This window comes from Phaenicophaeus curvirostris, chromosome 8 (genome assembly GCF_032191515.1).
Source record: "Phaenicophaeus curvirostris isolate KB17595 chromosome 8, BPBGC_Pcur_1.0, whole genome shotgun sequence".
NCBI lineage: Eukaryota > Metazoa > Chordata > Aves > Cuculiformes > Cuculidae > Phaenicophaeus > Phaenicophaeus curvirostris.
Window position 1 is genome coordinate 23,275,079 of NC_091399.1, and position 26,052 is coordinate 23,301,130.

The 26,052-nt window shown below is 41.7% G+C and overlaps 1 protein-coding gene across 2 annotated transcripts in view; it reads left to right on the forward strand.

Moving 5' to 3' along the window:
• The window catches only part of COL24A1 (collagen type XXIV alpha 1 chain), a 99,423-nt gene that overhangs the window by 18,632 nt on the left and 54,739 nt on the right, over positions 1–26,052 (forward strand). For both annotated transcript variants that reach the window (XM_069862784.1, XM_069862785.1), the window contains exons 8-20: positions 3,583–3,627; positions 4,707–4,760; positions 5,779–5,823; positions 7,650–7,703; positions 8,344–8,388; positions 9,027–9,080; positions 11,591–11,635; positions 12,726–12,779; positions 12,868–12,912; positions 13,310–13,363; positions 13,985–14,038; positions 15,241–15,294; positions 23,785–23,838. In XM_069862784.1, coding sequence (XP_069718885.1) covers positions 3,583–3,627; positions 4,707–4,760; positions 5,779–5,823; positions 7,650–7,703; positions 8,344–8,388; positions 9,027–9,080; positions 11,591–11,635; positions 12,726–12,779; positions 12,868–12,912; positions 13,310–13,363; positions 13,985–14,038; positions 15,241–15,294; positions 23,785–23,838 — 657 coding nt within the window. The remainder of the gene's footprint in view (positions 1–3,582; positions 3,628–4,706; positions 4,761–5,778; positions 5,824–7,649; positions 7,704–8,343; positions 8,389–9,026; positions 9,081–11,590; positions 11,636–12,725; positions 12,780–12,867; positions 12,913–13,309; positions 13,364–13,984; positions 14,039–15,240; positions 15,295–23,784; positions 23,839–26,052) is intronic.

Below are 26,052 nucleotides of genomic sequence, written 5' to 3' on the forward strand. Positions count from 1 at the left end.
TTTCGTGGAACCCTCCCTTGCTCGAACCCATGGCCATGAGGTGGATGTCTGCTGGCTCATGTTCAGCCGCTGTTGACCAACACCCCCAGGTCTTTCTCCTCCAGGCAACATTCCAGCCACTCTTCCCAAGACTGGAGCACTGCGTTGGGGTTGTTGTATCTCAAGTGCAAGAACTGGCACTTGGTTTTCATAGAATCGTAGAATAACCAGGTTGGAAGAGACCCACCGGATCATCGAGTCCAACCATTCCTATCAAACACTAAACCATGTCCCTCAGCACCTCGTCCACCCGTGCCTTAAACACCTCCAGGGAAGGGGACTCAACCCCCTCCCTGGGCAGCCTGTTCCAGTGCCCAATGACCCTTTCTGTGAAGAATTTTTTCCTAATGTCCAGCCTAGACCGCCCCTGGCAGAGCTTGAGGCCATTCCCTCTCGTCCTGTCCCCTGTGCCTTGGGAGAAGAGGCCAGCACTCTCCTCTTTACAACCTCCTTTCAGGTAGTTGTAGAGAGCAATGAGGTCTCCCCTCAGCCTCCTCTTCTCCAGGCTGAACAACCCCAGCTCTCTCAGCCGCTCCTCGTAAGACCTGTTCTCCAGCCCCTTCACCAGCTTTGTTGCTCTTCTCTGGACTCGCTCCAGAGCCTCAACATCCTTCTTGTGGTGAGGGTCCCAGAACTGAACACAGGATTCGAGGAGCGGTCTCACCAGTGCCGAGCACAGAGGGAGAAGAACCTCCCTGGACCTGCTGGTCACGCCGTTTCTGATACAAGCCAAGATGCCATTGGCCTTCTTTGCCACCTGGGCCACTGCTGGCTCATGTTCAGTCGCTGTCAACCAACACCCCCAGGTCCCTCTCCTCCAGGCAGCTTTCTAGACAGACTTCTCCTAGTCTGTAGCACTGCATAGGGTTGTTGTGCCCCAAGTGCAGGACCCGGCATTTGGCCTTGTTAAACCTCATGCCATTGGACTCAGCCCAGCGGTCCAGCCTGTTCAGACCCCTTTGCAGAGCCTCCCTACCCTCCAGCAGATCGACACTTCCACCCAGCTTAGTGTCATCTGCAAACTTGCGGACTTTGTTGAACCTCATCCCATTGGTTGCAGCCCATCAATCCAGCCTGCCCAGCTCCCTGTACTTACATTTCAAAGGCTTCCATTTTTGAGTTGTACCCCACTACTATTGGGGGATTGCTATAATGTTGAATAAATCACACGTTCCTGATACTCATATTCATTTTGGTAAAAAAGAAGGAAAAAAACCCTTATGTATGAGTTAGCAGTGTCCCAAATTCTATTTGGTTTTGACAGGTGATTTGTGTTAACTGTGTAGTTTCTAAACCACAAGGTATTTGATAGTGAATAAAATCTCTATTGTTCTTCCAACCAGTTTTAACAGTGTAACACAAATCTACACTCATTTCATGATGATTACTTTTTATCATATTGATTTTCATCAGTGTTTTCCTGAAAGACCTGGAAATGTGAGGTTTTTCTATATGGAAATCATCATTCATTTCCCATTAACTGGGGTGGGAGCTTTGGAAAGCTGAAGTGGAGGGTGTGCATGATTGCCCTGCTCCAGGGTGGCTTTGGCTGTGGGGAAAACTGTATTTGACAGATTTTTCCAATCAGAATTTGTCTGGTTCTGGACTTCCTGTGTGACATTATTTGGTTATCGTACAAAAACATGTGTTGAGGAAGATTGAGGCAACACTGGATATTATTTTCACTTCATTTTTGACAGGAATGACTTTAAAAAGCCATATTCCATGTGCTTGTGATTCTGTTTTTCTGAATATATGAGATTTTGTTAAGGAGAGTCTATTGAAAAGATTAATTTTACCCCCAAAATAGATTTTTTTTTAAGCACTCCATTCAATGGAACAGCACTAGCAAACTACTGTTTTGGGTTAGAACTATAAAATGATGTGTTTCTTTTTATAAAGTTTAGAATTGACTGTTTTTCAGTAAGACAGTAAACCAAACGTATGTTAATAATCAGGACTCTGGGAACGGGTTATTGTGATAGACTTTATTTTCATTACATGCTGTGTGTCGGAGTATGAGTCTTTGTGGTTGCATATAAAATACGAAATACTTCTCATGCCTTAACACATAGTATAAAAAGCCAAGTTTTGCTCGAGGTGTAGGGCTCTGAATTTGTTCTAGGATAGGAGCAGAAACATGTTTATGAAGTGTTTAAAAGTCTTTTCCTTTCAAGCATCTTTTGAAGCAGAGAAGCAATGGCAGGAGATGGGTGTTGGTTGGAGCCCCTGGCCCAGGTTGCCCAGAGCAGCGGTGGCTGCCCCATCCCTGAAGGTGTTCAAGGCCAGGCTGTTTGAGGCTTTGAGCCCCTGAGCCAGTGGGAGGGGGTTTGGAATTATATGATCTTTAAGGTTCTTTCCAACTCAAACCATTCTATTATCTAAAATTATCACCAAGCAAAATCATTCAGTCTTTTACTTTGTATATGATAATAAAATAAATTGCTTGCAGAAATACTCTTTGTGGTCACACAGAAGCTTATCTAAAACTTTGGCACACCTGATTTACTGAAATCAGTTGGAGAATTCCTTCTCGTTACAGCGGGTCTCAAATCTCTACTGACTAATAAGTATCATGATGCTGCAAGGCAGCCAGATGTTTGACATCAGTGAAGACACTCCTGCTACTCAGTTAATGTCTTTGAGGCCAATTTTATGATAGATTTCTATCCAGAATCAGAATTATTTTGGTCTTTCTCTTTCAAGCTGCAGCTTTTGGAGCTAGCATATTCCCAGTACCTCTTACAAAGGATGTGGAGACCAGACATTTGGCTTCTGCATCAATCGTGCAACTGTTACAGTCCCCCTGTTAGGCCAGCTTGCTTGGGTATGTTTAGTACAGTGTACAAAATCCAAGAATAAGGTTCCTCTTTCAAGTGTACTGATGCAGGTTCCAGCTCTATTTTTAATCCTTTTTTTTCTTTAAGAGCTAAAATGTGCATGAAATAGTCAATGCACAGGGAGTAAAGTGTGACAGCTTCATGATTCCAGCACCACAGGAAAGATTTCTGGGATGAGGAACAGGCTATTCTCCCTGCTGATATAAATTCCATAAGACAAGGGCTGAAATTTGTTCTATGTGAATTTTAAAAAAGAGATATCACGTCCCGGAAGGTCTATCTTTCTTGAGAGTGTCCTAAAATAGTATGAGTGACCCTGCACTCATACCTGTGCTCTGAACTGCCTTCTCGAAGGGCATCATAACAAGGATTTGGAATGAGGAAAATGCACTCTACCAAATCCAGTTCTGGAGTTTCAGCCATAACTGGGGGCAGCATCCCCTCTACTCATGTGTTTAAAGAAGTACAGGTCTGGAACTGTTTTTAAGCGTGTGAATACCTTGAAATAGTCTAAGCTGCCAGTAAGATTTCTTGCACCTCTAACTCAGCTCTTGTATGAGCTGCTAAAGGTAAAACACACTAATGCTGCAAGCAAACACGTGTGGATAATTCTTTCTTGATAAAGGGAGGCTGGAGTAGGTAAAAAAAAGTCCAGTTTGTGTGTTTAATTGTATTTATCATGTATCCGTTTCTCTACCTGTAGGGTCTTAAGGGTTATCTGGGACTGCGAGGGCCACGGGGTGAGCAGGTAAGTGATGAAAGCACAGTACCCTCTGCTCTACAGATCAACAGTTGAGGAGGGAATAATGCATAATCCCATAGAAGTGTTCAATATAAACAAACAGTGTAAATTACTGACTGCTTAAGGAAATACTTGATCATTCTTGACCAAGAATTGAGATTATTTAAAGATGAGCGTGGTAAGAAGTGGTCTAAAAGAAATGGAGAAGACCAGCTTGTTTTATTTCAGCTACCACACTGGCTTGGCAGAGGTTAGTGTAAAATTCTTTAGAGGCACAGTTCAAATTCTCTCTAAACCCCTGTTAATTTAATGCATTTTAAATCTCCTAGCGTGTAGAAAAAGAAATGGCTATTTAGTGTTTTTCTTCACTTCCGTGTCAGTCCAAGAAGAAATCTGAATGCGAATTTGAAAGACATCTGATCTCGTTAGCGTTAATGAGACTCATAATAGCAGAATCGATGTAAGCGTGAGTCTCTTTCTGGAAGATGCTGAAAGCGAAACAGTGATGATAACAGATGAGAGACACCAGAAAGGAGATGGAAATGCATGAACATCATCCATGATCTTAATGAGTTTTATACACAAATCTTAGCTGAATGAGTGGTGATTTTTATCTCAGGCCCACAGGCATTTTTCTGTGATGACTATAATTTAGCAGTGAGATAAAGAGATAGCCAGTGAACAAAAAGGAATCTCAATAAGTTGCAGGTGAAAAGTAACTAGTTAGTTGCCATGAAGGGGGAAAAGTGACACCTGCATTGAAAACTAATTCTGCTTGTTATTCCTGCAATCAAGTATAACATAAGTTCCTTCAACAGCAACTGAAGAATGTGAAACCTGATGCTGTGCAACTGTTTGATATCTCTGTGTTCTTATCCTGCTGCTGTCAATATTCTCTTTCACTATTATCACTTAGAAAACAATCCGACCTAACTTGTAACAGAGCACTTCGGATTGTTTAAGCTGTCTCATATGACTAGGTGTTGAAATAGAAATGATAAAACTAAGAAACTCCAAAACATGACATTAAATCTGGGTTTTTTTTCTCCTTTTTTCCCCCCTCTCCCATCTCTTTTTCCATTTAGGGAATTCCAGGCATGGCTGGCAGTCCTGGGGCAGTTGGTTACCCTGGCAGGCAGGTGCAGTAACTATACTGATGTCTTTGCAGTTTTGGGGGGGTTTTGGAACTGCTAATCATAGAAATGTATTTGTTATATCCTATAACAATACTGAGTCCTGTGGCTTTGAAACTTGGCTGAGTTAAACACCGTAACGCTGTAGTGATTGGGAATACATAAATGACAATGCTGAAGTACTGAGTGTCTGAACACGTCACACTCCTCCTTAAATCCCTTGTGGTTTTATGTGTTTTGTCATCTTCAAATTTAAAGTTCAGAAGCAACATGAAGCTTCTTCCTGGGTTTTACCAGTGGAGTTACTTCACTGCTGAAACTATTTCTTCAGCCCTTTAGGGAAGTAGAACACTAAAACATTCTCCCCCACCCTATTCAGATACCTGAGAAGGAGAACAGATAAAACCAGAAAGCAGTTTTCTTATAAATACAAACACTTATATAAATATTGATTATATTTATTTTTAGTTTTAATATTAGGTAACAGATACCTCAGTCCAATGATACAAATAAGAGAGTAGAAATCATGGGATCACAGAATAGAATCTTAGAATGGTTTGGGTAGGAAGGGACCTCAAAGCCCACCCAGTCCCACCCCCTGCCATGAGCAATATTTCATATAGTAATGGATGATAACATGTTTGTGTTGAATCACATAAAATGTTTAGAGCATTTGGACTCCATGTGCTGTTCTGACATTGGCTTGAAAATACTTGGTAATGTGTCCTAATATAGAAGTTGTGGAAAAATCCTGTGAAATTATATCATTGTAATGTAAAATTGCTGCTTCTGGAAAAAAAATTTCCTCACAGAAGAAATAATTTTAATATAAAGGAGATTTCAGCCATGAATTAATGGGAAACCTTTCTGATCGTGGTCTCGTGGGACTGCTTTATGACCTCCCTCTTCAATTCTAATAATTTTAAGACTGTATTGCCAGTTCACAGTTAAATACACTTACAGTACTTGTAAATGGAGCGTATCTTGTTTAAACTGAAGTACAACTCACGTCTTTTCATAATAGGGCTTAGCTGGACCAGAAGGTAACCCAGGTCCTAAAGGTAACAGAGTAAGTAAGCGTTTTGAGTATTTTGGCATGTGTGTCTATTTTCACCCTTTACAAAAGAAAGGACTTTGATTCAGCTCTGCCTGCTGGACCGCGCTGTCTTTACAGAACCTTCAAGTGAGAAAACATAGTGTTTTGTTCAGAATATACCTAGGATGTGAGCAGCGTAGAGCAGTTTTCCAGTGTGGCCCTTCCTCTCCCTCGCCATGCAGGCAGGAAGGAGGAGGAAAGCAGTCCCAGCTGTGGGGGTGTGAGAGCTGGGAGTGAAGAGGAGCTGACGTTTCCTGCCTGAAGCATTATTTCCATAATGGGAGCTGTCAAGAAGGGAGACATATCTGGCATTTGCAATCTGTAACAGCTACAGAAGCTGATAAAGGGAAACAATCTTGTCACAGAAAACCCATAAAAGTGATCTTGAGATTTTAGAGTAGCTCAGTTGTAGTCATCTATATCCTAGAGACTGAAGGCTTCCTGTGTTCTACTGAGTCAGGGTTTGCTTTTGATTAGTCTCAGAGGTAAAAGAGGTTGGGTATTTTTCTATTTTCTTTCATTTGTTTTTTATTTTTTTTAATAGGCTTATGTGCATTTCCCCACATGACTATGCATGCTAAAGTGTTTTCTTCAGACCTACTCTCTTTCTTCCAGAAGCTTGCATGTTGCTCGTTGTACCTAGGATTTGAAGGAGCCTTTTGCTGGGTATTTTCAGGCCCTGAGCAGTGTGCTGTGTTCTCAAGTATCTCTTAAAATAATCATACATAAAACCTTTACCTGCAGCAGCTCCTTAAACCTATGTCTCGTTGTTTTGGTGTGGGGTTGTTTGATGTCAGTTTTCATTACATTGATGGGAAAAATGAGTTTGTCAGGATCAAGTGCCAACAAGATATTGCACCCTCGGGGATTGTATCTTTTATATTTCTTCAGTTTATTTTTGCTCAGCTTCTCAATGCATTTTGTGTCATTCTCCCCTCAACCAACAAGGCACTGAGTGATCCCAGTCGCTTCCTGAAAAGCTACCACTATTCTGTTGCCACAAAGCTGAAGGCGGCCAACATATTAGTAACTTTAGGGAAAAACATTTATCAAGTCTTAAGGTGAAGCCTTGTAAATGAATTCTACAAGCAACTTCCAATCAAAGTGATGACCAAGCCCCATTGAGACCTACTTCTGTATTGGTGCGGAAAAAAGAAATACCTTTGTATTTCTTAGGTCTGGATGACAAGATAAGCACTATCTTCCATCATTTAAAGGCAAAGAAACAAACAAAAAACCCATCCACCCCCAAATTATTAAAATCAGGGGACTAGAGAGAGAAAGTAAGGTGTTTTGTTTAGGTAACTAATAGTATTTTCATTCCAATCTCTGTTTGATTCTAGTAGCAGAGTATCCATCTCTACTGCTATTTTTACACATTGTACTGTCCTTTTTGCTGTGTTAACACCATGTTTCTGTGTCCATAAAGTTGATTATAAGATCTGTTTCTGACTTTCTGAGGGGAAAGTGGGAGAGAAATGCATTGTGACTGACCTTATAAGAAAAACATTCTGCTTACAACTAGGGAAATTTTCAAGAACTCTCGTACACAGCAGCAGTCACCCAGCGTAATTAAAGATGAGAACATCTTTTCTGACATATGTCATGACTATGGTTAACTTTAGCTTTTTCATATTTCATTTATTCCAATAAATAAAGTCTAATGCAACTTTGTGCTATTGGTGCACTTTGTTAGTACTTCTTATCCCTGGATCTTGAGCCCACAGCAGGCTGATAATGAGACAAGTGGTGTTATGGGGAAGCATCCTTGTAATCAAAAGCTGTTCTTATGTTTTTAGGGGTTCATTGGACCTCCAGGTGTGGCAGGACAGCTGGGACCTGAAGGTGAAAGGGTAGGTTTGATGGAGCATCAGTGAGATATTGATGTTTGGGTGGTAATGCGTATACGTTAAAATGGGGACGGAGGGTGAGATGTAGAAGGGATAACCGTTCATATAAATCTTTGTCTAGAAGCACAACTGATGCAGAGGAAATTAGATAAATAGGTAATATCTGATTAGTGTCATAAATGCAAAGAACTAGTGCTGAAGTTCAATGGGGAGCAGCTGTCAATTGTTGTAATTTAATCTACAGTTTCAAGGATTGAGGGTATTTTTCCTTCCCACTAATGTCCATAATGAGTATTTTTTCTTATTTGGTCAATAACTACTGCTTGTCAGTTTTCAGATGACATTTGCAATTAAGCCAGTCATGGGTATCTTAATCTGTGCTTGAGTTTTTTATCTTCTCTTGATCACAAAGGTTGCCTGGCCACATACTTTGATGGAAGCGGGTATGGCGCTTCATAGTTACGCTGTTGTGGCCACAGTAAAGACAAAGTTTCTGTTTCTTTTCCCCTTGTTGTCTCTATGATTCTTTGCGAAAATCTGTGCTTCTCCTCACCCGGTCCTTTCCAGTCAAATGCAGGTTAAATTACTTGAATTTAAGCTATTGAAGAAAAGAAAACCTACTTACGGGTTATTTCTTTCTCAGGGCATCCCAGGCCTCCGTGGAAGAAGAGGTCCTAAAGGGAGACAGGTAAAGCTTTTAACACATCTTAGAATTCTTGTTGACAACGTGAATGTACCTGTAACTCACTCTGTAACTTTGATCAGCTGAAAAATGTTAGCTTTATTTTCTCTGTAGATGACTTTCTATTTCCAGTTAGTACTTGGGAGTACTGCAAGTTATCTGCAGCTTATAACTGCTAGATATTATGAAGTGAGGAAGACTTAACTTGATGCTGGTTACTGATGTCACCTACCTAAGGATTAAAAGAGGATGGAAACACCTAAATATATTGTAAAAATTAATGTTAGCACAAGGTGCGGATATGATGCAAGCTTCCCAAGTCCGATTTTGGCATTGGTTTGAATGCAAATCAGCTGCTTCTGCTCTTTCTGGACTATGGTAAATTATAGCTATTCTCTACTTAACATATATTCCTACAGATGAGAATAAACACAAACCTGCCAAGTATACATTACCAAGATTTGCATATTTCCTGTGGTGCATCTTCAGTGCCAGATGTTTTGTTTTGTGCCACAACCTTATTATTTTAGGTCTTTTAAGCTATCCAGGAGTTTCCAATTTTAACTTGCTTCTGGTTTGAGATTGGAAACTGCATTAGCATCCTCCCGCCGCGCACAGTCTTCTCACTTAGTCTTCTGCTTTAGGGTTTTCCAGGTGACTTAGGAAACAGAGGCCCCCCTGGTCCAGATGGGAGTCCTGTAAGTATCAGAGTGGCTGTTGATTAACAGGGTAAAATTTGTAACGTTTGATGTTAACTCCCCACCCAAATGAAAAGAACTTTTGCCTTAAAGTCCATCGAGAAGTGCTAGACTCTTGATTTTCCATGGAAATTGCTAGGATAGTACTGTAATAAGCAGTGGTATCAAAAAGAGAGAGAAAAGAAGAAGGATGCTGAGAGAACAAAGTTTCCACTGCTGCGAGTGCCGACTACCTTGAGAATCGGATGCTTTGCTGTCCTCGTTGCATGACTGATGAATGTTTCATCTTCAGAAATATTTGCATGGGATTTGAGTTCGTGCTGTTTGTTTAAACCACTATTCTAAGATCACCTTAACAAAATGAGCTTCTGCATGCATGCCAAACCCCTGGCTTTTGTGTGCTTCTGCATTTGACAGTTGATTTTGTCCTTTGAGCTGTTACTGAGTAAGATTATGCGAGTATGTCATTTAGTGCATTATAATCAGGGTGATAACAGCTTTGTCCTTGGCAGCGTGTGCAGGCTCAAGTGCTCTCGTGGTATGGGATTCAAACCATGGCACAGTCACGTCTCTTCACTGGCTGCCCTCAACAGAGCTTTGCTGTCTTGCTGTATTTGTTGGGAAACTTTGGCTGTAGGCTCCAAACTCAGGTTTCCTGTGATACGAGAAACCAGTTAAAAGGTTTTGGGCCAGAGAAGGGAACAGCAATAAGTGCTGGGTAAAAGAGCAACTGATTTGAATCTGCTTTTATCACTGGGTGCTTGTTTGGAAATTGTTATCAATGTGTGCCTAAAGGTTGTTCTGATATGGACCAGAGTCCGCAACTGGGCGGAGATGGGCTCCTTTCTGAAGGCCTGCCCTTTCCTGACACTCTTAAAGAAACTTTCTGTAGAGAAGTTTACATTAATTTTTCAGGTGAGTTATGAACATTGGGTGTCAGCATTTGGAACACAGGAAAATAATTAGTTTGCATTTCTGTTCCCTGAGGGGAAGTTCACCTTTTGGGAACATAGGTGATGTAAAAACGGGGCTTTTCATCTTGAAAGCCCTCTGAAAGGGTGTGAGTTATATCACCAGCTGCTTTGTGAATGATATAAAAGGGTGAGACTGTACTCCAAAGTCTCCCTCCTTTCCTGATGAAGCAGATCCGCTCTCTCCACAAGATCTGCAGTACAACAGTACTTTAGTAGAAACCAGCTCAGAAAGCCTGGATCTGAAATTACAGACTTGAGCTTTACAAAGAAGCCTGGTTTGACACAAGCATTTGCAAACAAGTTCCTTCTAATCTGCCAAGACAGCTGGTGATCTTGCTGCCTTCTCAGACAGGCAGCACCCCCTCCCCTCCTCCCGCACAACCCTCCCTGCAGGGCTTGTTCAGGCAAGGGGCCAGAGCTGCAGCTGTGGGGGGCTGCAGTCGAATGGGATATTTACAGAGCTGTTTGTGAGCTGGCGGTGGAGAGCAGGGCCTGCCTGGGAGGCCTGTGGTGGCAGGAACGTGAAGAGAAGATGTTTGTTCCCATGTGCTAACTTGACACTAATGACATTTGTCTCCATACCTAAATTCTTCTGCTTAACGGCGTAATCACAGAATGGTTTGGGTTGGGAGGAACTGAGATTATCCAGTTCCACCCGCTGCCATGGGCAGGGACACCTCCCACTGGATCAGGGGCTCCAAGCCCCATCCAGCCTGGCCTTGAACCCCTCCAGGGATGGGGCAGCCACCCCTGCTCTGGGCAGCCTGGGCCAGGGCCCCCCACCCTCACTGCAAGGAATTTCTTCCTAACATCTCATCTCAATCTCCCCTCTTTCAGCTCCAGCTGTTCCCCGTTGTCCTGTCCCTGCCCTCCCTGAGCAAGAAACCCTCCCCAGCTTTCCTGCAGCCCCTTTCAGTATTGGAAGCTGCTCTAAGGTCTCCCTGGAGCCTTCTCTTCTCCAGGCTGAACAACCCCAACTCTCTCAGCCTGTCCTTGCAACTTTCCTTTCCACGACATCCTCTCAGTCCTCTGAGGATGTCCATCTGCCTCAGATGATTTTGTTAGAGCACTCAGCTTCCCCTGTGATTAGGCTGGACCAGGCTGGAGAAGATGTGCTGGCACCAGAGGAGGTAGGAGAGCACGAAGTTGTCCTCTGTGCCATGCCCAGCAGCCATGTCGTGTTGGTCAGCGTCAGAGTGGGCTCTGATTTACTTGTATAAAAAATTCCCCTTTGCTCTGAGTGCTGTTTCCACCCCAAAAAATTTCTTTTTTCTTCTTCCTACTTTAGATATGGTAACAAACCTCCTGTTCCTTGGTAGTGCAGGATTGATTTCACGATGCAAATATACTGATCTAATTCAAGACCTGGGGATTTTAATAAGCATGTTCCCCTGTGCAGTGATAAGCTGTCATTCTTCAGAAACTCTCTATAAAAATCCCAACTGACTGCTTTGCCCATCACTTTTGTTTGTATTCTCACTGGGAATTTTTGAACATGGTAAAATTCAGGTAATCTAAAACTCATTTTCTTTGAAGGGAGTTGTTGGTGGTGTTGGTCCTCCTGGATTTCCAGGACTAAGAGTGAGTAAACTTTTATTATTTACTTTGACATGGCTTCCTTAGAATATTTGTGTTGTATCTTTGTGAAATAATTAAAGCAAATATAAGAATCCAGGGATTGAAACAGGTTTTGTTTTAGTTACCCGTGATTTCAATTTAAATCACTCTCCAAAATTGATTATATCAAGTAGTTCTACACTAGGTTTGGACTTACATACTTATTTCTGATCTGTCGTCTTTTTTTTTACTGGAAATAACCAAGTTTGCTAGTTTTTACCCCTAGAGCCAGTGTTACTCTTTGAGGAAGTGCAATACTTTTATACATTTTAACTTCTACAGCCCTCATTGTTCCTGTACGTAGCTACTAAATTCTAAGCAGAATTAATTCATAAGCAAAATTACTTTGTCCTATATACAGTATCACATTCAATAGCTTTTTTATGGTTTTAGAATAAGGTCCTGATTCTTGTTATGGAGTTGCAAGCTGTAGTTGTGTAATACAGTTGCACCAGAGAAGCTCCATGACATGAATGAGTCCTACAGGAGGTGGGAAGGACTGGTACTTTTATACCACGTAGTCTTACTCCCATATTTGAAGAAATCCATGTGTTTACTGAAAGAGGACCTGGATTTGATTCTCGATGTTGTCTAAATCAAGGCTGGCTACCCAGCCATGTTCATAGCTCATAACATTTGGGAGAACATAGTATGTTTATACTTGAATGAAGAAATCGTGGTTGTCTCTAGGGTTTGTTTTGGGTTTTTTTGGTATCTAGAGATCTGTTTCTTGATAAGTTTGTTTAATTTACACTGATGGTCATCTAAGTTCTTCTTTGAAGTACCACAGTTGTGTTCCATTATTATCTTTTTAATGATATGTTCATAACATAAAATGTTCCTATAAGAAGTCTGTTGCTGCCTGGTTTGGGTTGTTATGGCATTGCTGTAGTGAGGACACACAAGCTTGGTCAAGGAACCCCTGTGGCTTCCAGCCTTCGTCATGCAGCCATGACTCATTATGTTCTTGTCAGTTGAAATATTTGAACCACTCATGAGACTAGAGATTGCACTCCTAGTGTTTAAAACAGTTACATTTCTCGCTGTCTCACAGGGAGGCACTGGGCCAGCAGGACCAAGTGGACCATCAGGGATTCCAGGGCCCACGGTACGGTGCTCAATCCCTCAGCCTGGTGCCTGTGCTGCTTTCCAAAGTAGAGACAAACACTGGGTATTTGTTTTCTTCTTTTTAACAGGGTCTCCCAGGGAGTGTGGGACAGCCTGGAATCAAAGGTGATAAGGTGATTTAAATATTTCCATTATCTTAGAGATATATAGTTCTTTTAGACTCATTAAATCTTGAGGGAAATCATGTACTTGACAAAGCCTCCCCTCTTTTTGAGTTCTTTCCTTTTCTGACTTTTATTTTTTTTTAATGACTTCAGTCTCAGGCTCTGGTATTTTAGACAGATTTACTCCTGGACAGAGCACTCACTACTGTGTGTAACAAAACCCAGTGCTGGGTCTACAGGGTTTCCTGGAGGGGGTGCTTCAGGGCAACATCTTGCATTGTCATTCAAAGATCTGTGTTAATTTTAAATACTGAATATTGAAGTTACCTTTTTCATTCTCTAATGCTGATAACTACCCCATTTGAAGCCATAGGTGGATGTCTGTATAAAATAATATGTTGTTTAGGGTGAAAATGGCCTTGCAGGAGAGCCAGGAGACCAAGGGTACCAAGGAGACAAGGTAACTTAAAATTGCTTTGTTTTACAAAACTGTCCGATTGCAACAACTTCCTCAGGCTTCTGAGTCTCTTAAAATGCAATAAGTCAGTGGCATAAAAGCAGGGCACAGTAGTAAATGTTACTGGATACCACAGAATGAACATGTTTTTAAGAAATGCTGTGCTAAACTTTGTCATGGAAAGTAGTGAACTAAGACAGGTAAAGGGCAGGGGCAGAATTCTGACTGCCAGATGATCAGACAAGACAAGAATTATGGTATGATCTGAGACCTGCTAAGAAGGTCCTGTAAAAGATGTTTTTCCCTTGAACTTCGAGGTTCATCTGCAGCTCACCTGGACCAGCTGTGGTTGGAGCAGCACATGGTCTGGCGTGCTCCTTCATATCCCCAAACCAAGATAAATAACTGTCTTCTTTCCCATTTGGCCACTACATCAGAAGTGACTGAAATAGCACATCCTGTGAGAACTCTTTTGATGCAAGTTGTATCTTAGAAGATGTTTCTAATCCTTTAGAATTATTTCAAAGGCTGTTTCAGGTGGCAAAGTGTAGCCATTTATTTATTGCTTCCAACATAACACCACAATGCATTTTCATGTGCATTTAATAGCCTTCTTTTTTTCAGGGTGCTCTGGGTTTACCAGGACCCCCAGGGATCAGAGGAAAGCCAGGACCCCCAGTAAGTTTACACATTGATTTATTTTTCACTCAGTAAATTACTACATAGTGGAAGGTGTCCCTGCCCATGCCAGGGACTTGGAACTGGATGGGCTTAAAGGTCCTTTCCAACCCAACCCATTCCATGGTTCTATGATATTTGATACTTCTTTGTATCTTATGTTCACAGTACATGGAATTCTCTAGAAGCTGCCTAAATCCAAATGCACAAAGAATAAGGTCTAAGCTGTGTAATCTTATGTGCCATCAAGCCATTATCTGATAAACCTACTTAGACCTCATGAATGTCATAGGCACTTAAACTCAATAAAAAAAGGCTTTCTTTGTCCCAGAGAATTTATATTATAAGCACTAATCCTGAAAAAAACCCTTACACAAATCTGCTTAAGCCTGGATGGGAAAATTTGTCCTTTTTGCCTTTAAAGACATAACCGTGTTGCTTTAACGATAAGCATGTGCTTTAGCCCAGTCCTGAACATCGTGGATTTTAAACATAAACTGAATGTGACCAGCTTGACTTATGTTAAATTCAGATATGAGACCTCAGTCCTGCAAATAATATAACGTTTAACTTTGCAGAATACATTTACAATAAAAGTATTTACTATAATAGTCAAAAAAGAGATTTTCCAGGTCAGGCTTTAATTTTGCTCAGGGAACAATAAATGTGGAAAACCAGATAAAATTGAGCGAAATATTTTGGTGAGTTAAGTGTGTCGGTACTTGCATAAAATGGAGAAACTATGATGTGTGGATAGGACCTCATTTTACTGTTACTAATCACAAAACTGCTGTTTCTATGGCCATGATTGGATACTTTATGTAGGTAAGTATGCAAACCAGCATCGTAGAAGTTACATCCTGGACTTTTAAAGAGTACATAGTTTTTATTATGAAAAAAGTTTTTTATTTCAAAGTTGGTTTGGTTTTTTTTAATGCAACTCCTTGGACCATTCCAAACCTCCCAATTTTATTTAAAGCTAATTTGCATTTTCTGTTGTGATTTCAAAGAGGTACAAAGAAGAACTTGTCTTAATTGAATCCAAAGAGAGGCAGTTACAAAGGTTCCTATTTAATGGAAAAAATCATCTCAACAATTCTGCTGGCTTTACGTTTGATAAATGTTTTGAAAATCTTCATAACAATCTGTTGTTAAAACCAACTGTCATCAAAATTCTAACAGTTTGGATTTTTTTTTTTAAGGGGAAAACTGGAGATCCTGGATCCCGTGGACCATTGGGTCCTCCAGGACCTGAGGTAAGAAATGTTTTATAGGGATAAATTGGATGTCATTAAGATCTAAATTACAAAAATCAGAGGGAAATGGGTTTGCTTTACAAAACATTATTGTATTAGTAATAATTTTTTAATGCTAATTTAAATATTCAGGCTTTTTGCATACATAATAGTTCCCCATGTGCCTATGCGATTAGGATCTGCTCTGTTTTGAATCCAGGTGTTATGGATTACACCTTCAATGAGGCTTGTGTGTTTTCTCAGGCACATTTCCACTCATGAATTGTACGGTGTGTTTACAAAGGGGTTTTCCAAGCCTGGTTGCATAGTTCTCGTTTACAAAATAACTTTATTTGCAAGGAATGTAAAGAATAAACACCAGCTACATGGGAAACGTTGCCAAGCATGTGAATCTGGCAGTGCAGTAGCCTAAGATCTGTATGGTGCTGTGGAAGTCCACACAGAAACCACGAGCTACAGGAAAAAATGATGTGGCCTGTACAGAAAAGACATGCTTGTAGAGACACACTCATATTTGCTGGAGAGGTGGAAGCAAAAAATGTAGATTATTATTTCTGATCCGCCTCCAATGGATGCCTTTTTTTTTTTAAATATGTCTGGAAGATCTGGATTAGAAGTGATGGTTGTTCTGGCCATACAATATACAGGGCGAGGGAGGGGATTCTGCCCCTCTGCTCTGCTCTGGTGAGACCCCACCTGGAGCCTTGTGTCCAGTTCTGGAGTCCTCAGCACAGGGGGGACATGGAGCTGTTGGAGCGAGGCCAGAGGAGGCCACAGAGATGATCCAAGGGCTGGAGAACCTCCCCTATGAGGACAGGCTGGGAGAGTTGGGGTTGTTCAGCCTGCAGACGAGAATGCGAATGCGAAATTTAAATGCAAATCATAACTAATGATCAACAAAAACTACAACACACTTTTTTGTCCTGCCAGCTGCTGTAGATCAGGTACTAGAACAGCTGAGGTCTATAGTTGACTCCGCACACAACAGTGGGAGCAGGCCTGGCAGGCTTCATTCATCCGCTTGGCTTTTTGGCGTTTTCTATGCAGGTCAGCAGAGAATTGCTTCCTCAGTCTTTCCTCTGCAGCTGGGAGGCCTGGCCACACCAGATCAGAGCTGAAATAAGCCACCCACTCATAGGCAGGGTCCATCTGAGACCTGAGGTGCTGATGGGCAGAAGGGAGCAGTGGGAGGGACGGAGGTCTCGTGCTCGCTCTCTGGGCGGCCGTATGAGGGTTGGCTGCCCAGTGCATGTTTTTCAGTGCAGAAGTCCTGCAGTGGCAAGCTGAATATTCTTCTTGGTACGTTGCCACAGAACTGGGGTCTGTCACGTGCCTGAATGTGGGCTGCTCACCAAGCACTGTGTATCTTCAGTGAGTGCTTTATGGAGTGTATTCTTCATCAGTTTACACATTTTTCTGCTTTGTTGTGCAGCTGAAGATGAACAGTCAAAAGTTGAGTTTTCTAGAGAGCTTTATTTTATTGGTGGAACAACTGGGAAGTGGTTTAACTGACTTCAATCTGACTGGCTTAACCCACACTGCCTGTGTTTACAGTGTATGATGAAGGACATAATGTTTATTGTTAATGTGAATTAAATCAAACAAGGTTTTAACAGGCTTCTACATGTATTCAGAATACTTTATAGTTGAATTTCACTCTTAACGAATCACAGTTAATTATCCCCCAAGAATGTGGGTGATAGTCTCCTTCAGATGTGCCTTCAGTTGTGTTCTGAGGGTTATAAATGGGTTTCATCTGGCGCAGAGGGAGCATTAGTCATTATCTTCAACAGAACTGTTTTCATGTGTACAGTATTTTAATTTGAAGTTGTTAGCTTATTCTTCCAGGAAGGTACTGGTGTGGGCTTCAGATGCAGTGTTTCATGCTCAAGGCAATAGCGTTACGAAGGAAAAGGATACATTCAAATAATAGTAAACAGCCAAAAAGACATGTATTTTGCAAGTGAATCACTGACTGCTTTGAGTAGTCAAAAAATTAAAAAAATGAAGTTTGTCTCATCACATGATGGTTTGAGGTTGATGTGCAAACAATGCCATGAATGCAGTCATAACAGAGCCTTCTGTTTCAATATTGCATCAAATAACTTGCAAGGAAATCTAGCAAAAAAGACCATTTTATAGCTGATCTAATTGCTTGGTCTGGCATAGCTGTTCTTGTTGCAGAATTATACTTTCTGCTTGCACAGAATCTTTCACTGTCCCTTTCATAAATTTATTGGACAGAAGTGCATTTTTCTGATCTTCTTTCTAAGAAATACGTGTTAATTTTGCAGAGATCTTTTATTTACCTTGACTTTTTACTAGCGTTGAACAATGTTTGTTCATGACACCCTGCTGTGGCTTATATTTTGTTCAGAGCAGTTATGATAAATCGGTCTCTGCCCGCTAGGTCCTGGTCTGTTCCCACAAACCTTCATAGGTACTTTGCATAGAATTTGTCATGTTGGAGGCTTGTCCTTTTTCAGGCAAAGCTGTGGTGAGACTTCACTAGAAAAGAAGGGACATGCAGATAGATAAAACTTGATTTGTGTTGCTTTACACGGAATTATTTAACTCTGAATGTTCTTTCTAGAGTAAGGCAACCTAATAATGACATGGGTTTTATTTGGTTTTAAACACCCACACTGCTTTGGTTCTTGGGTTTTGGTGTTGGCTTTAGAAGCAACCTGATCCAGTGGGAGGTGTCCCTGCCCGCTGTAGGGGGTTGGAATTGGATGGCTTTTAAGGTCCCTTCCAACACAAACCATTCTATGATTCTGTGGTGTGCCCTGTGGGTTGACTGATTAAAGAGACAGTTAAACAGAGTTCAACAGCAAGTGTAGCTCTAACCAAACTGTGCCAAGCTGCTTCTGGAAATCCCATCTGGTCTTCAGAGTGGCTCTACGTTGAAGTTCTTACCAAAGCTCTTAATTTCTTCCATTGTAGATTTACAGAATGCTTCAAGACTTGGTCCTTAATGTTGTGATTCTCCAAGCTGAGCACTTGGATGTTGTTCTGTTACCAAACTAAGTGGGAAGGTGCCGCTAGACCTGCTCTCAGAGGAGACCAAAGCAGTAAGGTTTCTTCAAGGGCATGTTTGTGCCAAGACACATGGATTGGATGTCCAATGGCGCGTGACAGTTGGACTTGATCTTAGAGGTCTGTTAATGATCAATCTTCTGTTGACTGGTGGCTGGTCTTGGTGTGCTCAGCAGTCAGGTGAATCAGCAGCCACCTTCTTGGCTATCAAGCAGCAGAGCAGGTCTGTGAAGGACGTGTTTTGAAGGGCTGCTGTAGGGACTTGCTCATGCTATAATGTAGACTACACCAGATACTACTTGGTGTGAATGCAACGATACTAACCTGTGTTGCATATAAAATGTAGATGCATTAGATGGCTCTAAAGGATGATGCATCACATTTGGAAAAATAGTGATTTTAAGTTTCTGTCAACAAAGTCAATCACTAGTGTTTCAGTGAGCATGACCGAACAGATTTGCCATGAACAATTAGACAAAAGCACAAAGCAGAGTGGGCATCATTTTACTGACATCTCAGCAGCAGTGAATTGCAAAGCTTTCCTGTATTGTGCGCTGTAATCTGTGATTGCCTTTTTTGTTGTTCTCTGGCAAATTGCAATGGTACGGTTGTAATTTGTAGTGCTGGATTCCTTCCTCCACCCTTTCCAAAATCAGAACTGAAAGTCTGTAAGAAAAAAATTAAAGTTTTGTTTCTGCCCTTTACAAGTGCTGGCATTAAACTTTGGCTGGATTGGCACACGTAGGGGAAAAAAGCTCATTTCAAATCTTTTTTTTTTCCTACTCTTTTTCTCTTCGTGCTTGGCACATTATTGACACTGTCACGCAGCTGCGCAAATGGCAAAGAGCAAAGTCCAGTAACTGTGAGAATACTGACATTTCTAAAATTGTGTAGAGAAAAAAAGAGAAAAAAAGACAGAAGTACTGTAACCACTTCTTATTTGAGAATATAAAATCACAGATCCTTTTCTCAGTTTAGAGAGATTGGGGTTTTATGCAGAAATCTTCCTTTTGTAATTTGATAATAACTAGTAAGAAAGCTTTAGTAAGGCATCTCCATGAGGTTCAGTAGCTGCATCCAGTCAGAATTAATGCTGAATATTCATTTTAAGTTCTCCTTCAAATGAAACACAGAATGTGATTGAATGAACTAATGTTGGAGCAGGGAAATGTGCTGACTGAAGGGATTGTCATGGTTCCTGGAAAGTTTTTTTGCTCTTGGTGCCCTTCCAGAGCTCATGTCCTGATCCCATTGAACTGCTGAGGAGCTGGAGGGCGTGAGGGTCGGTGACTAATAGCACTGCTGGCAAATGTCTGTGGAAAGAGCTTGGAGGGAGTGGGATTCTGCAAATGTAAGGGAATTCCTAGTGGAAATGGATGTAATTTCCAAACATTCCTGCTATTCAGCATCCACATTAGCAGCCGTGCAGGAAAACAGACAAAAGGAAAGCAAGAGCTTTTCAGTGCAAAAAGGCATAGAATCACAGAATGGTTTGGGTGGGAAAGGACCTCAAAGCCCATCCAGTCCCACCCCTGCCCTGGGCAGGGACACCTCCCACTGGATCAGGGGCTCCAAGCCCCATCCAGCCTGGCCTTGAACCCTTCCAGGGATGGGGCAGCCACCACTGCTCTGGGCAACCTGGACCAGAGCCTCCCCACCCTCACAGGAGAACATTTCTTCCTAAGACCTCATCTCCATCTCCCCTCTTTCAGCTGAAAACCGTTCCCCTCATCCTGTCCCTGCCCTCCCTGACCAAGAGCCCCTCCTCAGCTTTTCTGCAGCCCCTTTCAGTACTGGAAGCTGCTCTAAGCTCCAGCCTTTGGGTCATCTTCGTAGCCTCCTCTGGACTTGCTCTAACAGATCCACACCTTTATATAGTAATAGCCTGATCATTTCTGCATGTTTTGTTAATTAAAGAGTATCTAGATAAATGAAGGGCAATGAATATGTTAATTTTATATTTAATTTTTTTCAGTGCAGAAAGCAACACTTTCACAGCAAGGTTGAAGCTCTTTTGTGTTGAGATAGCTGGTACTTCAGGTTTTCCTGACACCGCCTCTCGTCTGCTGAAACAGAGTGAGCTCTTAAGTGCTTTGCTGGCAAAAGGCCACGTCTCCAGCCAGAGCTGGGAAATGATTTGTAACCTCCCAGCCGCCAGGATCCTGGCTGATGGGGAGATAAGAATCTACACTTAGTAGAAGTCATAATATTGAGTGAGGTTTTGTTCCGAATAGTCTCTGCTGATAATTACGCTGCAGCTGGAAACTGCGTTGTTCTCTGGGTCGTTCCCTTGAGGAAGTTTTCATCTGGAGTAGCTTCACAGGGAACTGGGTGCTGAACAGCTCTTGGCAAGTGCAGACGTAGGTAAAAACGTGTAACTCTTCACTGCTTAGAATCTGAACAGCAAATGCCACTGCTGAGGTGTTCTAAGAACTCCTTTCTGGTTCATTCGTTTCCTGGAGCTGTCTGAAGTGGCTCCTTGTGCCCTGGATTCTATTATTATTGAGAGAGTTGGGGTTGTTCAGCCTGGAGAAGAGAAGGCTCTGAGGAGACTTTATAGCAACTTTCTGGTACCTGAAGGGGCTGCAAGAAAGCTGGGGAGGCATTTTTAAGGGCATGCAGTGATAGGACGAGGGTCAATGGGTATAAACTGGAGAGGGGCAGGTTTAGGCTAGACATAAAGAGGAATTTCTTCCCTATGAGAGTGGTGAGGTGCTGACCCAGGTTGCCCAAAGAAGCCGTGGCTGCCCCATCCCTGGAGGGGTTCAAGGCCAGGTTGGATGGGGCTTGGAGCCCCTGATCCCGTGGGAAGTGTCCCTGCCCATGGCAGGGTATGGAACTGGATGGCCTTTAAGGTCGCTTCCAACCCAAACCATTCGATGATTCTGACTGTTCTGTTATAGTGCTTGCCAACCTTGCAGCTCCTAGTTCTTGCTGAATTCCTTCTAGAAGTATTTATGCAAATAAATCAATAGATTAGATTATTCCCATATAGAAGAATTTGTCTAAAGATACATTTTTCTTGACAGATTGTTTTCTGAATTGTTTCTTGCCATGAGGGAAGTTGTCTCTGTGTTGGCATTCAGCACCTGCTCACACATTCTGGATTTACAGGCGCACAGAACAGCTCACCCCTTGGTCACTGTATAATGTCTATAAATAAAAAAATTGAAATTTAAGAAAGGAGGAGTTAGAAACTTCTAAAGAACTGACCTAACATTACAGTGGATTTCAGTAGTGGATGTGGTCAGGAGTTTACAAGATCCTTTTATGAACTGTACAGCAATTGAGGCTGATGTCAGTGAATCCTGGAGGGGTCCCTTGGTTGGACTCGATGATCCGGTGGGTCTCTTCCAACCTGGTGATTCTATGATTCTATGATTCACAAGTGAGCAATAAGCTCTGTGCCACCTAGAGGCACCTTGCAGTTGTTGCACAGCCCTGCTGGTAGCTCTGCTTCATGGCAAAAAGAAATCACTGCTGTGATGTTTGTGAAATTAGGGTTGTTCCACTTGTTCTGAAAGCTCAGGTCAGTTCTTTTTCACTCCTTAGTGCTTTGTTTTAGTAATTATTAGCATTCAAGTGGTAAAACTGACTTTTTTAAAAGAAATCATAATCCCTTTTCACATTTTTACATTTATTTTTTATTTAATATATAAACACGCCTAAAACTACTTGCATTCCATCTGAGTCTTTGTTTAGAAGTCTCTCTGCATCCTTAAGAACAAGTTATAGATGGAAAACTGATAGAAAGCCCTGATAGAAAGTAAAAGCAGCGATGCCCGAAATTCTTTTTAAATTTTATTATAATGTTCCAGTTGAGGGTGAAATAATATTTTCTTTTAAATCTCTTGCCTTAATATGATTTCACATTACTTTTATTGAAAAGTTTATTTTTGTGGCTCAACTCAGCTAATTAGGAATAATGTTTATTAGCTGTACTTGAATCTTGGCTGTTCTGGAAGAACAGAATGTGGTGAATTATTATCCACCTAGGGAGGCAAACTTTTTTAATACTTCTTTTGTGCTTAGAGAACCTAAAAAGTGACTCTTGAAGCTTTAATGATAACATGTATTAGCCTGCATAGGTATGGAGGGGTGCCAGAAAGGATTTCATGCTGGAAGTTCGTTATGAGATGCTCTTTAAATTGTTCTGAAAGTGTGTGGTGCTTTCATTACCATTATTGTAAAAATACGCACACAAAGACTGATGCTTAGCATTTTTAATCTGTTAAGGAAGAAGGAAACTTGGTTTTACTCGTGTTAGGCAATGGATGTGCAGAGATGCAGTAATCAATATTTTGCTTATAGGAAAAATTTTTCAGTGGCAGCCTTTCTATGTTCAAATAAGCAAGATTTAATGAAATTTAGAAGTTTATAGAAATAACAAAATTAAATACTATCTTGGCAGGTGACTGAGTGAGCTCTGTGAGCTGAAATAGAGTCAATTACCAATGTTTTACTTCATCCTATAAGCACACACATTAGGTTTCTTCACTGGATGTTTGTGAAATTTAACTCACTCCTGTATCACATAAGGGTTTGCTGCATCGTTTTTGTTCCCTTAGAATCATAGAACAGTTTGAGTTAGAAGGAACCTTAAAGCCCATCAGTCCCATCCCTTGCTATGAGCAGGGACACCTCCCACTGGATCAGGGGCTCCAAGCCCCATCCAACCTGGCCTTGAACCCCTCCAGGGATGGGGCAGCCACCCCTGCTCTGGGCAACCTGTTCAAAATACCCTCATTCCTTATAAAAAGTGATCCAGTTGTAGCCCTGGATTCCTCTGACAAAGAAGCATCCTATGGTGTCCTACCGCCAGGATGGTTTGAGATGCTAATTTTAGGTGTTTCATTTCCTTTGCGTATTCATTTTTCTTTACCAAGTTGTAGCACACGCTATTTCACCGAAGCTTATTCTGAATAACTTTCCAAGCTGGTGACCTGCAGTTCCTGCCAGCCAGCCCTGGATTAGCACCTGCTGGTTTGGAGGCAAAAGGCTTCCTACCCTTTTCCTAATCTTGCAGTGATCTTGTCCTTAAAGTGTGGCCAAGGATTAAAAGGCTTCAGCTGCTCTTTAAGCTTTTTAAATAACAGTTGAATTCACGAGTACAGGACCTCATGCCGGCTGCTTTGTGAGGGTTTTTTGTGCATCAAGGCCAATCCAATGGTTTTATTTCAAATGTTGCTTGGTGGATAAAAAGTCTTATGCTAGGAGAAATGAAACCCATGCTGACATCTGCTAAATTGAGTTTAATGAAGCTGCCTAAAATCTGTCACTCATCCAAGTCCTTTCAAGGAAACTTAATGGATTTTGACATTTTGGGGATGGTAGCACAAATTTATTTCTTGTTTCTGTGAGTCAAGTTTGTTAAATGAATGAACAGAGGCAAAACAAGCGTGCAGGAAACATTCCTACGCAGCGAATCATTTGTCTGTGTGATTTCTTTAGGGTTTCCCAGGAGATATTGGCGTACCTGGATTAAATGGCCCTGAAGGTCCTAAGGTAAGGCTATATGGAAACTTATTCATAACTGTGAGTCTGAGGAAAAGCTCTGAGGGATGGGCACTGGCATTACGAGACAATAATCTTACTGTCAAAATGCAGGTACTCTGCCTCAGGTATTTATCTGAGGAAGTTAATCTAATGTTTAATGCTGTCCATGCAGTTGTGAGGGTAATTGCTGCCTTAGATGGAAGCGTGTGATGGCAAGTTAAGGCAAGGAAATTTGGAGAAAATGCTATGTGGCTAGAAAGTAGCATATAGATTCATTGAATTTAAGGAAGGAAAAGACTTCTTAGAACATCCAGTCCAACCCTCAGCCCAACACCACCGTGCCTGCTAAACCATGTCCTGAAATGCCACAGCCACTTGTTTTTTGAACACTTTCAGGGATGGTGACTGTTTCAGCTATATTTAAAGTCATAGAATTGTGGAATGGTTTGGGTTGGAAGGAACCTTAAAGCCCATCCAGTTCCAGCCCCCATATCTTGAACCCCTCCAGGGACGGGGCAGCCACCACTGCTCTGGGCAGCCTGGGCCAGGGCCTCCCCATTCTCATTGTGAAGAAGTTGAACTGCAGATCAGATTTAATCCTCCAGGCTCATGTATGAAATGAGACATAATCCCTGCTGCCCAGTTTCTTCACTAAGCATGGTCATATTGTAACCAAAGTGTTAAATTAGATGTATTTGTGAGAATTAGGTTGATGCTGAATACATACATTACTGATCTATTGCCTTTCCACAGATTCCAGCCAAGTAGAATTAAAAGGTAGCCTGCAAAGTTTAAGAGACTGTTCTTTGGATACAGAAATGAGATAGCTGAGCAATATTTAGTGGTCTCTGGCTTGTTTGGTCTTGGAGACAGAAAGCTTAGCAGCCTGGTGTACCGGGGAGAACTGTTGGCTTACATTTGAGAAGGAAAGTTGACCAAATTGGAAATACTCTCACACCGCTCCTAGTACCAAGGGAGAAGGGCTGCATTAACACTGGAAATGTTTGGCTTTTGGGATTCCCAGCTGGCTGGTGTTGACTGCAGCTTTAGCAAACTTCTTCCAGCTTTTATTTTTAGAAAACTGTTCTCACCGTGCTGCTCTTTTCCTCATGTTTTTGTTTATGCTTCCTCAGAAGCAAACCCCAGTTTAAAGGCCAAGAAAGCAGGGTAAGCCTTATTTTTTAGCAGTTGGTGTGGGAGAAATTCAGCCTTGTGGTTGAAAGGTTAAGCTCTGAGTCTGATCAGCCATCTCTAAATATCATTAGACGTTCTGGATAGTCATTTTTCCTTAAATTAGTGTAGGAATCAGCAAGTCTGACCTCTCTAAAATTACATTTAAGGGATTAATTACATACTTCGGCCTGCAGCATATTACCCAGCTTGGAAACAGTATTTCAGAAGGTGTTTGATCTTCATCCACTACTTATTAAAAAAAAAACCTAAACCCTACACATTTGAAAAATGGAATAAGAATGTTTTTAAGAAGTTCTGAGCTAATTTAGTTTCCTATGTTATTCTTGCAAGTGCTTGTGCTCTATGACTGAGAAAAGTGAGAGGAAAAGATGGTCAGAATCCGCTGACTGTACTTTAGTTTTTCCAGCAGTGTGTGTCGTGTCATGGAAGTAGTTGAGAACTTCCTTCCTCTGCTCATTTCTGTTTGTTTGGATAACACATTTAATAGAAGCAGCTACTGGAAGTTCCACCACTTCTGGAAGGGATGCTCAGCTGGGAAGTTATAGAAGTGAAATACAGGCTGCCCACATTTGCTGACTCTGTCAGTTCTTTCCAGACACTTTGGCACAGGTCGAGTGACCACCTTCATTTTCTATTTGTTGCCTGAAACCTCAAAGGGGAGATGGAAATTTCATTTAATATTCATTTCACAGTCGGGGACTTCTTTCCAGACACAATTCAGTGCAGTGGGAGGGGGCGCACGTTATCGGTGTTGATGACGCTTGCACTGTGCAGTTGTATTGCAGTGACAGCCCCATCTCCTAATGTGCTTTGCTATTCGAATAAAACAGCTCTGTCAATGAAAAACTGTTGTGACGCAGGAATATTGATGATGCAGTGCCCTTCTGTCACTTCTGTGGTGGCACATCAGAGTGGTTCAGCCCAGTCTTACCCAGACTGATGGGCTCTTTGATGAAACTCACTACTTCGAGGTGGCCTGTTCCATTTTCTGTTCCATTTTCCTTTGCATGCCAGGGAAACTGTTACTGG